The 16,152-nt window shown below is 41.9% G+C and overlaps 1 protein-coding gene across 4 annotated transcripts in view; it reads right to left on the reverse strand.

The window, feature by feature from the left end:
* SYTL4 (synaptotagmin like 4) overlaps positions 1–16,152 on the reverse strand; it is a 49,515-nt gene that overhangs the window by 14,542 nt on the left and 18,821 nt on the right. For all 4 annotated transcript variants that reach the window (XM_074205045.1, XM_074205047.1, XM_074205046.1 and 1 more), the window contains 9 exons: positions 13,831–13,933; positions 10,108–10,212; positions 9,439–9,577; positions 8,372–8,462; positions 8,149–8,252; positions 4,418–4,519; positions 2,193–2,371; positions 1,810–1,912; positions 1,122–1,283 (listed from right to left, as the gene is read on the reverse strand). In XM_074205045.1, the coding sequence (XP_074061146.1) occupies positions 1,122–1,283; positions 1,810–1,912; positions 2,193–2,371; positions 4,418–4,519; positions 8,149–8,252; positions 8,372–8,462; positions 9,439–9,577; positions 10,108–10,212; positions 13,831–13,933 (1,088 nt within the window). The remainder of the gene's footprint in view (positions 1–1,121; positions 1,284–1,809; positions 1,913–2,192; positions 2,372–4,417; positions 4,520–8,148; positions 8,253–8,371; positions 8,463–9,438; positions 9,578–10,107; positions 10,213–13,830; positions 13,934–16,152) is intronic.

The raw sequence follows: 16,152 nt of genomic DNA on the forward strand, positions 1-16,152 counted from the left end.
TGAAGATGAAGTGTGAATGACTTTGCTATTCCCAGCAATATAATAATCCAAGAAAACCCCAAAGGACTAATGATGAAGCACATCATCTGACTCTGGAGAAGGAAGTGATCACTCTCTTACATTTTTTTATTTTGAGTCTTCTTGTACAAAATGATTGATATGGAGACATTTTGCATAATTATAATTTTATAACCTATATGTGATTGCTTCCCATAGGCACAGGGCAAGGAGGAATAGAATATGGTACTCAAAACTTTAAATAAAAATGTTAAACAATTAAAGACAAATAAGACTGTTAGTTACAACTAATCTGCATCAATGGGGAGAAATTTTCCCACACAGAGAAAATCATGGAGTTGGACCCCCCAAAAAATTTTTCCCACAATTTCTTCCACTATAGTTAAACAGAAAACCCAATTCATATAAACCTAAGGGGAAAAAAAAAATCACAAGTACATATAGAAACCAGAAGAGGGCAGTAGAACCCTGGCAAATGCATTCATAAGAATGAGCAACATCTTGGAGGGGCCACTAGAAGTTCCAAATCAAGACCAAGCTAACTTGAGATACAAGTAGTCTCTAATGAGTTGCTTTTCAGAAAGCTGAAAACCAAGTGGTGAAAAATTGAATGAACTGTGAGATAGGAATGTCATAGAATATGACCGTGGTAAGAAATAACAAATACAAGGAAATCAAAGAATCGTGAGAAGAGCTATATATGAACTGATACAGATGGAAGGAGGTGAAAGCAGGAAAGTGAGAGGGAAAGATGAGTACAATGATTACATAGCATGACTACAATAATACAGGTGGAAAAAAACACTATGATAAAAGTAGAAGCCATACAATTGTAATGCTGAATCAGGGCCCTGAAGAAAAGATGAGAAAATGCACCTCTCATCACTTTTGAGTGGAGGGGTGTAGGCTGGATAGGGAAAGGAATTATGGGTGAGGAATGTGTACTTTCAGACATGGCTACTGTGTTAGCTGATTTTACTTATTTCTCTTGGTTCTGAGGGAAGGATGGATGAATGGACAGATGAAAGGGGGTAGGGAGAAGGGTATATGAAATAGAAAGAAAAGTTTTCAAATCAATCATTAAGAGTGGGAAGTAGCCATACCTTTCCATGCAGGGGGAGCCACTCATCAAGAGGCTTGTCAAAATTCCAGGAGTTCATGTTGACCTCAGTCTCTCCCAGAAAAATGTTGCGGCCCAATCGGCCATGGTGCCAGACAGAGAACTGTAAGATCCTCTGACATAGTAGGGACTTAGGGATTTCATACTGTGGAAAACAGTACAGAGACCCAGAGTCAAAGGAAATAGGGAGCTGTTCTCCACAGGGCAAGGATTCTAGAACTGAGCACCCCAAGGGAGCCCCAACTCCAACCAATCCAAAAAAAGCAATGCAATGATTGGCCTCTCCGTTCTGCTCAGACCTGGGTTACTACTAAACACAAGTCCATGCCCACCTTTTCAGTTTCTTTGGGCTAAGGCCTAATTTCCCAATCCCATTCCCCATATCACACAGCTACCACATACCCAAAGGAGAACCTAGTCCAAAACTGAATTGGGAGGGAGGCTTCTAAACCATTCCAGATAGATCAATTGAAACATGAGACCATCTGGGTCTCTACTTCCCAACAGCCCTGGGCATGGAGAAGTTGTCCTCTCTTCCCTCTCAAGTAAAAGTCTGAACAGAAATATGCCCTCCCTCAATTATTGTGTAAGTTCTAAGGTGACCCATGCCGGGGGAAATGCTGCAGATAGGAGTCTGAAACATCATCTATCCCAGGGATTGGGGAACTCACTCGGAAAATCTCATCAAACTTTGGGTTAGTGGTGCCTTGTTTGATGTTGGTTTTACGCTTCCCCTGACGGGATTTGTCAGGCAGAAGGTACGTCTTCACATACCTGGAAAACATTGTAAATGCCAATTGCTTCACTGGGTCTTCTTCAAACCCCTTATCTACTACTCTCCTTCCCACCCCCCCACACACATACTCACATACTCCAAGCATGAAATACACCCTTACTGTTGTACCAGCACATCCATGACCCTTCCTCTTTGACCTCTAACCCCTGAGTATCCTTCAGTTCTCCCTCCTCAGTCCATGGCTCTGGGGCAGAGGAGGGGCCCCTTGGCCCCAGAGGCAACTTGGTACCCTTCTCAGAGAGTCAGGTGTACACTCACGGGTTTGACCGCTTCTTGATATCATCAGCAAATGCCAGCTGGCGGCACTCCTTCACATGAACCACCAGAGTCTGGCAAGACTGCTCGTACTTCAAGGAGATGGAAATATCACCAGTTATCAGGATGTTGCCAATTTCGCCAGCCTCACTGTAGATACTTGCCATGCTGCCCAAGGTGCTCTGGAGATAATAAAACACAAATATACCCTGAAGTTCCTTCATAGGGAGCCCTCTGAGTCGAGAGCAAGGAACAGTATATGAAACAGGGCTTCTTAATTTGAAGGCTAGAAAGACTTCACAGGGGAGAAGGGGGAAGTGAACTTGAATGAGAAAAAAATTTCTTGATTTTTGCTACCTTCAAACTAAAATTGAGTATTTCCTTCCATCACTGTAAAACATTTAAAAATACTAATTAGATATTTGGAGATATTCATTGCTTTTTAGAGAATCCTAGATTTATAGATGAAAGAGACCTCAGAGGTCATATTATACAATCCTCCCCTTTTAAAAAATAAAGAAACTGAGGTCCAGAGAGGTTCAGCGGCTTTTCAGAGGTCTAAAAAGAGAAAAAATAGTAAAATTCAAATTTGAACCTGAAAGCTCTCCATGCCTATCCATCCTGAGTCCCTCTTATACATATCCCCCAGATAGATACTCACAAAGTGGGAGGGGGGGTTAATGGGGTGTTCATTCAACATAAGAAAGGCCTCTCTATATATCTCTTATTATCATATAGAAACCATGGCACACACGATGGACTACTATCCAATATTCTTCTTTCCCCAATAGACTTTTTTTTGCAAGGCAATGAGGTTAAGCGACTTGCCCAAGGCCACACAGGTAGGTAATTATTAAGTGCCTGAGGTCGGATGTGAACTCAGGTTCTTCTGACTCTAGGGCCAGTGTTCTATCCACTGCACCACCTAGCTGCCCCCACCCAATAGACTTTTATGCATTTCATTACTTAGCTCTACTTTGGCTGTGGAAGAAAGAGGCAGAGGGCAGAAAGAAGAAATAAAATTCAAACTGCTCAGTTTTTCCAACATGTCAGAGGGAGGTCTTTCGTTCCCAAGTCCCCACAGTCAAGTGGCCTCCTACTGCTGCTGAGCCTCTCCGTGTTTAGATGAGTCAGTCTATTAGAAAGCAAACACAGTCTGCCATCTAGACTGTATATTCTCACCTGGAAGAACCTACCAAAGTTTGTCAGCCTTGGCATAACCCCTGAGAACATACAGTGACCTCTACATTATAGGTTCTCAAAGGCCAGGCCCAAGGAGTTTGAGTTCTGGGAGGTTCTGTGTCAAATATAAAGTCATTTTTTTTAACCTCAATATTCTTCTGGCAAGGCTCTATGGCTGGAAATTATGAAATACCACTTTCTTCAAGGACTCAAACTTGTACATAGAAGTAATGGAAAGACCCAAGAAAGGAAAAAAGCAAATATTGTGAGTAAAGAACTATGTACCCAATGCAGAACATGAGATTTCACTAAAAAAAAGTGATCAGCTTGAGTCTAAGAGATGACTGAGGTGCTTGCCCAGGGTCACATGGCTAACAGAAGATGAATTTAAACCTAGGTCTTCCAAAATTCCAGATCAGCCTTTTAGTCACTATACCATACTGCCTCTCAAAAGCAAACGTCCTCTTTCAAAATCAAAAGATACATGAAAGACATATGTAAGTGCAATAATCAAATACTCTTTCATGCTTGTCAAAATAAAAATTATGATACTATCTAAATGACACTATACCAAACTACCAAGGTGGTTACATTACAGAACTAGGTAAAATAACAACAGGATTCATTTGGAGAAACAAACAGTCTAGAATCACAAGGGAAATGAGAAAAAAAAAGTAGGAATGAAGAGGTAAATATCCCTTCCAGATTTCAAAGTATATGACATAGTAGTAATTACCAAAATAATTTGCTACAGGTTAAAAAAATCAAGGAGGGCAGCTAAGTGGTGTAGTAGATAGAGATCCAGGTGTGGAGTCAGGAAAACCAGTTCTCTATATGACCTTGAAGACATCAACCTGGTCTCCCTTCTTTGGAAATTGACTAAGTCTCTAACTCATTCTTCCTGAAATATGACCCCCAAGTATCAGTGAGTCTATACATTTGTCATCCCTTTCATGGCACAGGGTTAGTCCCCCAGATCTCTCCTTAGCCCAGGAATGAATATCTCTCCTTCCCAGGAGTGCAGTTACAAAATCCACCTGACTCACCAAGGAAGAGCCACTAAGCAGACTGCTCCTTGCAGTTTTCTGCCGATGGATCTCCACCAAGCTATCAATGTCTTCTTCCTCCTCCTCCTCCTCTTCTTCTTCCTTGGAAGTAAAAAGAGGCCTGTCAGGCTCAGGGACAATGGCAAGGTTCTGGAATATCAGTGGTCAACTATATTCTCTAAAGATATTCTCTACAACAGGAGCAGAATCAAGAGAACAATATCCACACAACGTTGTGAGTTGATCAACCTTGATGGAAGCAGCTCCTCTCAGCAGTTCAGAGAGCTCGGACAACCTGGGAAGACCTGTTATGAACAATGCTATCCACATCCGGAGGAAGAATAACAATACAAAACAAGCAAACCCAAAACCCTTCAGAATCTGATGAACATTACATTCACTTTTATATTTTTTTTAGTTTTTGCAAGGCAATGGGGCCAAGTGGCTTGCCCAAGGCCACATGGCTAGGTAATTGTTAAGTGTCTGAGGTCAGATCTGAACTCAGGTACTCCTGACTCCAGGGCCGGTGCTCTATCGACTACACCACCTAGCCGCCCCCTATTACATTCACTTTTTAAAAAATTTATCTTATAAACTTCTTTCCCTTAATTCCAATTCTTCATACTGAAAATGACTAATCTGTTAAATGATAAACACAAATATGTATGTAAAATATTCACCAGACTATTTGCCACTGAGGGGAGGGAGATGGGAAGGGAGAGTACAAGAAAATAATGTAACTTAAAAATATGCAGATGTCAATGAATGTTGAAAAACTTTCATAATATAATTGGAAAAATAAAATTAAACACAATAAAGTTATTCTCTAAAGAATTTTCAGTCATTGCAAAGTTGTAACATTCAGATATACCTACTTTCCCTAGATCACAGGGTACCAAAGAGGTCACCTCTCCAGGGTTGCTGTCCAGGCTTCTGAGAGGAAGGACAAAAAATCTACAATACTCCAGATTTGCCCATGAGCTATAAATCTCTTCCTACTAAGTACAACTCTGTTTTCCTTGAAGACACAGGAAAGTAAAGTGCAGAATGTTGCCCTCAGATGTGATCACCTTGCCAGTCCGCTTTGCTTGACCATTTTTCTGCACAGTAGATAGGCCTTGGATTAAGGAGAATGGGAGTTCAAATCCGGTCTGAGACACTTGACTCTTACTAGCTGTGTGACTTTGGGAAAGTCACTTCACCCTGATTGCCTTTCATCCAGGGCCATCTTCAGTCATCCCTGATTCCTATCTGGCCACTGGACCCAGATGGCTCTGGAGAAGAAAGTGAGGCTGGTGACTGAGCACAACCCCCCCCAAACTCAAATCCAATTCATGTGCTTGTCATGGCATCACCTCCCTGACGTCATGGTCTTCTTCACAAATGAAGGACAAACATTACAAGGGTGCCATATCCCAAATGACCATGACTGCAAAAATAAAAGGTATCAGTAAAACAAAAAAGCTTGGGGGGAAAAAAATCTCTTCCCCCTGATTGGTGATATTTCAATCACCCAACATGTATTTGAGGTTAAGTATTAGAGGGACAAGACTACACACACAAAGTAATATAGTCCAGATAATCAAAGACTTGGGGCTGAAGGGAATCTAGAGATCATCTAGTCCACCTTTCCCCTCACTTAACAGATGAAGCAACTGAGACCTAGAAAGATCAAATGTCTTATGGCAGAGATATGATTTGAACCCAGGGTTCTTTTCACTGGATTATGATCCAAATAAAGCTTGAGGTTGAGCACTCCATCCTGTACTGTCCCTGAGTTCTGAGAATGTGAAGATTACTGTTGCCTAGGAAGTCAGGGAAATTCAAGAGTAGGAGGTGGGTAGACAGGTGGTTATTTCCAAAGGAGTCCCTAAAACAGGTGGTACTAAACAGGAGACAAGATGTTCTAAAACAAAATGAGGATAATATTTGAAATGATGTATGATTCATGGTAAGATTAGTACATCTACAGTGATAGGAATTAGGAGCCAGTTTTCTCTCCTCTGTCTCAGGCATCTACAAAGAAATCTCTCACATGTGAATCAGCAACTGGACTTTGGAGATTTACAAGAACAGAGAGCTAGGTTTTACCTTTCATAGAGGATTAATAAGTCTGAGAAATCTGAGAAGTGCGAGCTCACACAGTACTAATCTCTAAAGGTCAACTCCACATAGAAAACAAAAGCTCAAATGTCACCCAGCAGGAGCAAAAAAATGGAAACCAAATGGGTGTCCATCAACTAAGAAATGACTGAATGAACTGGGGTACCTTACTATAATAGGATGCTATTATATTGTGAGATATAATGATTCCAAGGTATTATGAGAAACACGATGGCAACTTAAGTTTAAAGACTTAGTAGGCTGAGAAACATAGATCTGGAAATGATTGATTTGATGATCAGAGGTCGGGTTTTTGCTTTTACATTTTCAGCACCCATCAGGAAGTTTGGCTTATAGTATACCATAGAAACTTAATAAATGTTTGTTGAATTGTATCTGTGTGTCTGCCTTCCCACATTTTATCCAACAAATAGTCTGTCTTTGTTTTTTCATTAATTTTCTGTGAGGGAGTTGAAACCTAAAGGTTGCTCAAATTTGCATTTTTCTTGGTGATTTACATCACTTCTACAAGGTTGGACACTTTGGTCATAATCTGGTCACTGTTATTACTGAGGAGTGGCTGTCTCAAGTCAAATATTTTCCTAAACTCTCTAGAGAGCTTCAGGCTAAAACTGAACAATAATGTTATCTCATCTGGATAGATTTTATTCTTGTGAAAGCTTTTAAGATTGTATTCACTTCAACTTGTCACTTCTGTCCCTTGTGACAATTCTCTTGGAAGCTGAGGAACTTCCCTTATTCTCACCAAATTTTTCAGATGATATTTTACATTCACATATGCATATACAATTAGAGAATGGCTGAAAAAGTTGTGTATATGAATGTTATGGAGTACTATTGCTCTTTAAGAAACCATGAATGGTTAGACTTTAGAGAAGCATGGAAGGAATTACAGGAACCGATGCTGAATAAAAGGAGCAGAACCAAGAGAACATTGTACACATTAACAAGATTGTGAATTGACCAACTATGATGGCTGCAGTTGCTCTCAGAAGTTCAGAGATCTAGGACAACCCTAGGACACTATCCTCATGCAGAGGAAAACAACAACAACAACAACAACAAAAAACAAACCAAAAAACTCAACAACAAAAAGAATCACAATGGATACTATGTTCACTTTCTCATATTTTTCTTTCCTACCCTATGATTTTCTTTCTTTTCCCTTAGTCCTAAATCCTCATACACAAAATGACTAATATGTAAACATGTTAAACACAATGAATATTTACAACTTTCACTAGACTTGTCACTGCTAAAAGGAGGGGGATGGGAAGGTGAGAGTGGTAGGAAAATGTGTAACTTATAAATAAGCAAGCAGATGAATGTTGAAAAACTTTCATAACATGTAATTGGAACATTTTTTTAAATCTGGCCTCAAACACTTCCAAGTTGTATGACCTTTGAACAAGTCACGTCACTGTTTGCCTCAGTTTCCTCATATGTAAAATGAACTGGAGAAGGAAATGGCAAACCACTCCAATATCTTTGCAAAGAAAACCCCAGATGGAATCATAAAGTTAGATACTACTAAAATGATTTGAACAGCAATAAGAACAAGAAGAAAAACATCACATCACATAGAGCTACTACAGAAAGATCCTTACCGTGTCTGCAGCAAGGCCTGGAACTGATTTGCTTCTATCTCCCAAATAGCTATTACCAGTGGATAAGTCCCCTGGGCGAAGATCCATGACAGACTTAGTATATCCTGAAGAAAAGATCAAAAGTCAAAATGAAAAAAGAGCCTCACAGAGCTCCAAGTTGCTCCAGGTCTACTCCACCCCAGGCCTTGTGACCAAGAAGGAGGAGGAGGAGGAGGAGAGCTACCTGAAGGCCTCAGGGCTCGCCTGGGATTCTTCTTGAATATTGGTTCAGCCTCATCTGCAAATCCCAAGCTTGATCCCACAGACTGTGCTTCCTAGGAAAGAGGGGAGTAGGCGCTAAGTTTATAGAAGAAGGAATGCAACTACATGAGCATTAAGGAAACACCCTTTGAATAACTTCCCATGTATAATCAATAGCACACTGCTTAATGTCTCAAGGGGTGGGAGAAGGTAAGAAGGAGGAAGAGAATTTGGAACCCAAATTTTAAAAAAATGGATGTAAAAATTTTTGTAAATGTAATTGGGAAATAGTTAAGAAAATAAATAAAAATTTCTTTTTTTTAAAAGAAGGGCTGGGGGCGGCTAGGTGGCGCAGTGGATAGAGCACCGGCCCTGGAGTCAGGAGTACCTGAGTTCAAATCCGGCCTCAGACACTTAATAATTACCTAGCTGTGTGGCCTTGGGCAAGCCACTTAACCCCATTGCCTAGCAAAAAAAAAAAAAAAAAAGGGCTGGAGGGCTGCTAGGTGGCGCAGTGGATAGAGCACTGGTCCTGGAGTCAGGAGGCCCTGAGTTCAAATCTTTCCTCAGACCCTTAATAATTACCTGGTTGTGTGACTTTGGGCAAGTCACTTAACCCCATGGCCTTGCAAAAATCCAAAATGATAAAATAAAATAAAAAGAAGGGCTGCAGTTAGGGAGGGAGCTGTTTAAAGCCAGCACAAGAACCTCCCACTTAAATGAAAGTGGGTGACTCACCCCCACATGCTAGGCACAAATTCTATATGTTTATTCAAAATGATTCAAACCCTTAAGAGAAATAAAAGTTGAATGATACTGGTTCTCACACACAGCACTTTCAAAATGGAGACGACAATATAGATTATCGTCATTTTCACCAAAGAACTTTGGTCTGAACCATGACCCAAAGTGTGAACATACATACATACATGTACAGCTTTGGATGGTCAACTGGAGTTCCACATGCACATAAACTCAATGTGATTCAGTTGAATCCCTCCCTGGAACTGTGTGAGTTCCCTCAAGTTTGTCAGTCAAATCTGGACTTACCTCATCGACTTCAGCCTTGCTGGCGATGGCCCCAAAAGCACTACATTCAGCACCCTCAGAGCTCCCAGAAGCCCCATACTCGGTGCCCTTAGAGCTCCTCTGGCTTTCTTGCAAGGCTCCAACTTTCTCCAGAGGGTTTCTCCAGGAGACAGACAGATATATGTTAGAAGCAAAGCCCCACCGAGGCCAAAAGGAAGCAGCTCTGGAAAATCTAGTTGCTGGCCTGGAGCCCCAGACCCTGGGTGTCAAATGATGTCTGAGGTAAGGCCAACTTCTAAATAAGCTGCCCCCACCCAGTATGCCTCATGCCTGAGGGGCAGCTGGGCTGCTTGCTGGCTGACTCAGCACCAACTCCTCAAGTGATTCAGCCTCAGAAAACTAACATACTTCCAGGCACTCTGGGTTCCAAGCCCACTTACTGAGAAGAAACATTATGAGAAGGATCAAAGCAAAGGATCCAGGGGTCAGGGACTTCAGGCCAGGTCTAGCAAGAGAGGTTCACATACACTAAAAGACTAGGATGGAGAGGAAGCTTGCTGAGAATTCAGAGAGAGAGAGAGAGAGAGAGAGAGAGAGAGAGAGAGAGAGAGAATGTATGTGTGTCTGTGTGTACACACATGTGTATGCATAAGTATGTGCACTCTCAGAGGAGGGAGGCAGCGCTCTCACCTCCAAGTGTCACCTACAACATCCATTTGGCTACTGTCCATGCTCGTGCTCTCGGGCTCCAGAGAATCCTTTCCATCTCTGGGCTCTGAAGTATCAAATGACAAGCTACAGGGGAAAAAACCCAAAACAAATGAGTACTCAGCAGGAATCCAGCTCCCCCAGGTGAGGTCTCCCCTTTCTTCATGATGACTGGTGCAGGTTCACTGGTTGACCAAGCAATTCACTTACCATCTCTCCTGAATCCTTACCCATGTTTCTTTGGGCCTCTCACCTGAGGGTGAAGGGACCGATGATGGTAGAACAAGCCCTCTATTCATTCTTCTACCATCTCAGAATCCCTCATGGGAGGAAGAGACTTCATAACTATCATTAAACAAGAATTTTTTAATAATATGTTTCAGGCATGGGAAATCCTCCAGTCCAAGAGGAGATGCAACTGAATTCCCAGGTACCAGGGTCAGCAGCAGCCACCAGGAGAGGGTGACTTGCTTTGTAGCCAATAATGGGCAAAGACCTTCATCTTGGGGCTAATGTGGTACAACCAAACTACTCATTTTCCCTTCTCCTATGAAAGGAAAAAGGTCCAACTCTACATGGTACAATGGAAACAGTACTGAACTGAGAATATGGAGACCTCGGTGATAAGAGTCAACTAGCTGGCTAAGTTTGAGCAAAATCATTTCTCTTCTGAGAATCTCAGTCTCTTCTTTTGCAAAAGGAGGGGAGTCAGCCTTGTTGTTCAGTCATATCCAACTCTTCATGATCCCATGGACCATACCATACCAATACTGTCCATGAGGCTTCCCTGACAAAAATACTTGTAAAAGATTCATTTCCTTCTCCAATGGATTAAGGCAAATAGAGTTTAAGTGACTTGCCCAGGATCAAACAGTTATTCAGTGTCAGAGGCCACATTTGAACTCAGGTCATCCTGCCTCCAGGTCCAGAACTCTATGCACTAAGCCACCTAGCTGCTCCCGGATTCTAGCTAATTAATATTCTGATCCCATAATTCTATAGTTTCTCAGAGAAGTCATACATGCTTGGCTGTGTTAAACCTGGAATCATAGACCTGAGTCCTGGCTCTGCCACTTAGTCCTGTGTGACTTAAGTAAGTCATTATTTCTCTAGGCCAGACTTTCTTCATATGTTAAATGAGGAGACTGGACTAGAAAGAAAAGGGATTCAATTCCTTCCTAGTTTCCAAGCTGAAGAGGAAAGGAAGAACTGTGAGTGTTCTACGGGAGCACAGCCATGTCTGAAGGCTTTCCAGAGCCTTTGGAACTGTTAGAATCAGCTCATGACAAACCTATTCGACAGGTTCCAATCAAAAGGAGTCATGCTAGCCCTTGTTCTCAGGTTAGCCAAAGACAGGGAGAACTCCAGTAAAACCCTTCACCAGGTTAAGGTTAACTAAGCATGCCAGGAAGGGGTATGAAGGGAAAGATGCATGAGAAGACTGAAAGGAGACATAAAGGAACCAGGGCCCAGAGGGGGCTTCAGAAACTGTTGAGGCCAGCACTTGCTAAACTGGGGTCTGTGAACATGCTCTTGGTTTGGGTTTTATACTTTCATCAGTGTATTTTGATACAACTGATTTCTTTTGTGATCCAAAGTATTTTATTTTTTACATTTAAAAATATGACTCTGAGAAGAGTTCCCCCCATGATAACCAAAGGGGCCCAGATCAAAAAAGGGGTAACAACCCCTGGACTATTTTTCTATTCCCTGTCCTTAAAATGATGAAGGACAAGCTTAAACATAAACCTTTCCTGAAGCATCCTGCCAGAGAATCTCATCTATTATCCTCCTATGCTCTGTGGGGGCAAAAAAAAACCCCAGACCCACTCACCTCCACCACTACACACACATATAACCTCTAAGAAATATTAAGAAAGCATTTGGATCTTTTCCTAGTTTTCAGCAGCCTTTGAACTAATCTGAAAGAGAAAAACTTATCAATCTTTCTTTGACTATCAGTCCTCAAAACATGTCCTGACCACTCCTCCCCAATCAGTCCAGGAAGGGTTCCTCCCTTGAAGTAATTAGGGTGGGGGCTAAGCAAAGGTAAGGGGCTTTTGATGGATCCATCTAGGCCAAAGGTTCTTTCTTGGATCCCTTTTGGACAGCACTCTGGGGAAGCCTATGGATCCTGGTCCAGAACTGTGGTTTTAAGTACATAAAACAAAATATATAAGATTACAGTAAAAACTAATTATATTTAAAATATAATTATCAAACTATTTCAAAAATAAATTCATGGATCCAGGAACCTATGTTCTACTAATATCTGCCTCTTTTCCAGCGCCCAGAGGGAATACGAACAATGGCCCATTAGAGAGCAGTCTCCCTTTTCCCCATTTCCTGGAGGTATAAAAATGATGGTGATGATGATGTCTGTCCATTGTCAAAGAAGACCATGATATCAGGAGATGATGCCATGACAAACTGTGGCTCACTTTCTAAAATACTGATCAGAGGGAGGAGATCCCTTTGATTACTTCAGGTCCCCAGTGACCTGGTGGGGGCTCCTTGAGGAGTTGATTCTTTACAAAGAGAATGAGGGGTTTTAGGGAAATGATTATCCAAGGATATGCTCAACAGATTAAATGGCAATTAGTCTTTTTGAAGAAGCAAGATGTTAAGTAATTGTATAAGTAATTGTATAACTATGTACCATCACAGTATATCATCATGCTTTCCTTTTTCAAGATGCCTAGAAATGTGATCTCAAAAATATGTTGTTGGAGAGATGTGCCTTAGGGCATAAGGGCCCTCTGCCAGTTTATACATTTCTCTCTTAAGGAGAACAATGCCTGGATTTGGAATAATAATAGTCATAACAATTGGTTCTGGGAAGCTTGGGCCTATAACACTCAACAGTATCAATATATTTTATTTAATAACTTGGTGCTTCTTTCCTTGGAATCATTTCTAACTTCCTCCCCCCTCCCCCCACTCCCTGGTTCTCCTGAGATCAGCAAGGCAGGGTAAGTCAAGTCCTGCCCAGAGAAACAATGACATGGTGGACAGTGTACTGGACTTGGAGCTGGGAAGACCAAGGTTCCAGTCATCTAAGCTACTTCCTAACTGTGACTCCATTTCCTCATCTGTAAAATAAGCGGGATGACTCTTGATGGCAATTTCCTCAACTATGACGTGCAGAGGTTGGACCTGAAGGTCTCTCAGAGTCCTCTGCTTCTGAAACTGAGCCTATAAAATCATGAACAGTCATGCCAATCAGATAGATGGGACCTAGTATGGACCTCAGAGCATGGGCTTGGCAGGGTCAGACAAGTCAGTAAAGCTGAGCACAGAGCTAAGAGTTTGAGATGGGATCTTAGGGTATTTTTTCTGTACAGTCCCTTGGTGAGGAAGTCAAATCGCTTCTTCGCAATGTTGGTTTCATTACTTTATCTGGCACATTTCTTATCAGTTTGAGGGGTTGGGGAAAGGAGAAAGGGGAGATGCAAAGTCCCCAATTACCCAATATCACTTTGCCAGAACTAAAGAACCAAGAGATCCAGGTGTAGCCCCATTTCTCCATTAGCTAGCTGTGTAAGGCCAGGCAAGCAGCATAACTTCTCTGTTTTTTTTGTGAACTAATGCCACCAGGTCATTTGTCTCTACTTCTCAAAGCTGCTGAGAGACCCAAGTGATAAGAACCTGTCTTTAAAAACTCAAAAGTACTCTGAAACACACAGGAAATGGCCTGCTTATTACCTGAACTCCTTTGGTAGCTCCTGGGGACTCTTCATCTCAGCCCGGGCCTCACTTAGTTGGGACTGCTGGAGAAGAGATTGTCCCACAGTCTCTCTTTTATTAGCTTCAAAGGTCATTCCCAAATGGGAAGAGACAAGGGAGAGAAAATAAGAGGAAGAATTAATTCGAAAAACTGAGGAGGTAGCATGGTACACTGTAACAAATACTAGTTTGAGACAGAGAATCACAGATCAAACCTTGGCCCCAATCTTCCTGGGCCTCAAGTTTCCCCCTCTAGAACTAGATGACCTCTGGCTCAGAGAAAGGAAGAGGGTATGTGAGATTATGAAGGTAAAAATCAATAATGAATCAATAAACATTCATTAAGGTTCTCCTATCTGCCAGACTCTGTGTGAAGTGATTAAAAAAAAAGAGTTTGCTAATAACAAATGGATCAACAAAATATGGCAACAGGTTGGATACAAGGGGGTAAAGAAGAAATGAGGTCGGGGGGTCGACAACCTGGGTTGCGAGGCTGAGTGACAGGGATGATGTCAGAGATGAAGAGGGATGATAAAAGGGGGAGAGGTGATAATGAATTCAGTTTGGGCCATGCTTGAGACATCCAGTTTGAGATATTCAATAGACAGTGGAAGATGCCAATTTGGAGGTCAGCACAGAGGCTAGAGCTGCAGAAATAGATTTGAGAATCATCAGCATGGAGATGATCATTGAATCCATGGGAGTTGATGAGGTCACCAAATGAGGCAGCAAAAAGGAAGAAGAGGAGAGGGCCAGTACAGAACCTGAGGGACATTCACAGTTAACAGGATGACCTGGATGAAAATCCAGCAAAGGAGACTGAGAAGGAACACTTAACTGGGTAGGGAAAGAACCAGTTTGTTTCAGAGTGCTTTGGAGTTTTTAAGACACTTGAGCCTCTTAGCAGCTTTGTGAAGGAGATACAAATGACCTTGTGGCATTACAATGGTGTTCTGAAAATGTAGAGAGAAGAAAGTTCTAAAGAGAAGACAATGGTCACCTGAATCAAAGGCTACAGAAAGGCCAAGAAAGACTGAGGAATGGTCATTGGATTTGGCCATTAAGAGATCACTGGTCACTTTGGAAAGAGCAGTTTAGATTTGATGAGGTCAGAAGCCAGACTTCAGAGAGTTAAAAGAAAATGAGAGGAAAGATAGTGGAAGTATCAATTGCAGACAGTCTTCTCTTGGCATTTGGCCACAAAAGGGGAGGAGAGGTACAGTATGATGGTTAGCAGGGATGGATGGATCAAATGAATATTTAGAAGGGAAGAGATATGAATATGCTTGTAGGTCAAAGAGAAGGAGATAGTAAACAAGGACAGCTTGAAGATAAGTAAGAGAAGGGGGATGAGAGAGGATTCAATCTCCTGAAGAAGATAGGACAGAATGAGCTCACGTGCACAGAGAGACCAGATTTGTTTTAGCAGGAAGGGTTACATAATTACATGAGACAGAGGTGGGGGAAGAAAGAGTGGCAGAAGCATCTGAGTGATATAGGATGTGGAGGAGGGGAAGAGTCCTTGGTCAATAGTCTCAATGCTTTCAGTAAAATAAGAAGCAAAATTCTTAGCTGAGAGAAGTGGGAGAAGGGGATCCATGAGAAGAGTGAGGAAGAATGAAAAGATCTGGAAGAGTTTCTGAGGTGAGTGGGATACGTAATTTAAAAAGGTGTCAAAAGATTACACTGAAGCAGTGAGGGTCCATTGAGATGTTGCAAAAGAAATTTATAGTGGACCAAGTTGGCATTATATGTGATTTTTTTCTCCATCTTTGTTTAGTTGCATGTGTGTAGAAAAGATGGAAGATGGTAGGAGTGATTCAATGCTGAGCCTTGGCAGGTCAAGAGTAGAGATAATCTTAAGAGGGCAAGGGACTTAAGAGAAGAAAGCAATGCAGAGTTGAATCAGTGATTTCCTGGGAAAGTACTGAGAGATCAAAGGACCCAAGATCATGGGAATGAAAAACAGAGTTTCGGGTTGCAAGGCTGAGGGAGAAGTGGAATGACAATAAGATGGTGATCAGATGAGGGAACTTCAGAGTTCCTGAACATGGAGGTAGTGCATTGGTGGCTTGGGGCAAGATCAGAGGTATCATCATGTCTGTCCACAACCGCGGTAGCTGGAGGCATAGATCATGGGAAAGGGATGGGTTGCAGAACTGTGGGGTTTTGAGGTATCTGAGAATCAATGGGCCTATTTAAGTCTCCCAGTATAAGTGCTCCAGAGACTGAATGAACAAACAGCTGGCGGTAGAACAAAGCCCTCTGTCCTCCAAGCCAAAGTAAACCTGGATACCCCAG

Source organism: Macrotis lagotis, chromosome X (assembly GCF_037893015.1).
Source record: "Macrotis lagotis isolate mMagLag1 chromosome X, bilby.v1.9.chrom.fasta, whole genome shotgun sequence".
NCBI lineage: Eukaryota > Metazoa > Chordata > Mammalia > Peramelemorphia > Peramelidae > Macrotis > Macrotis lagotis.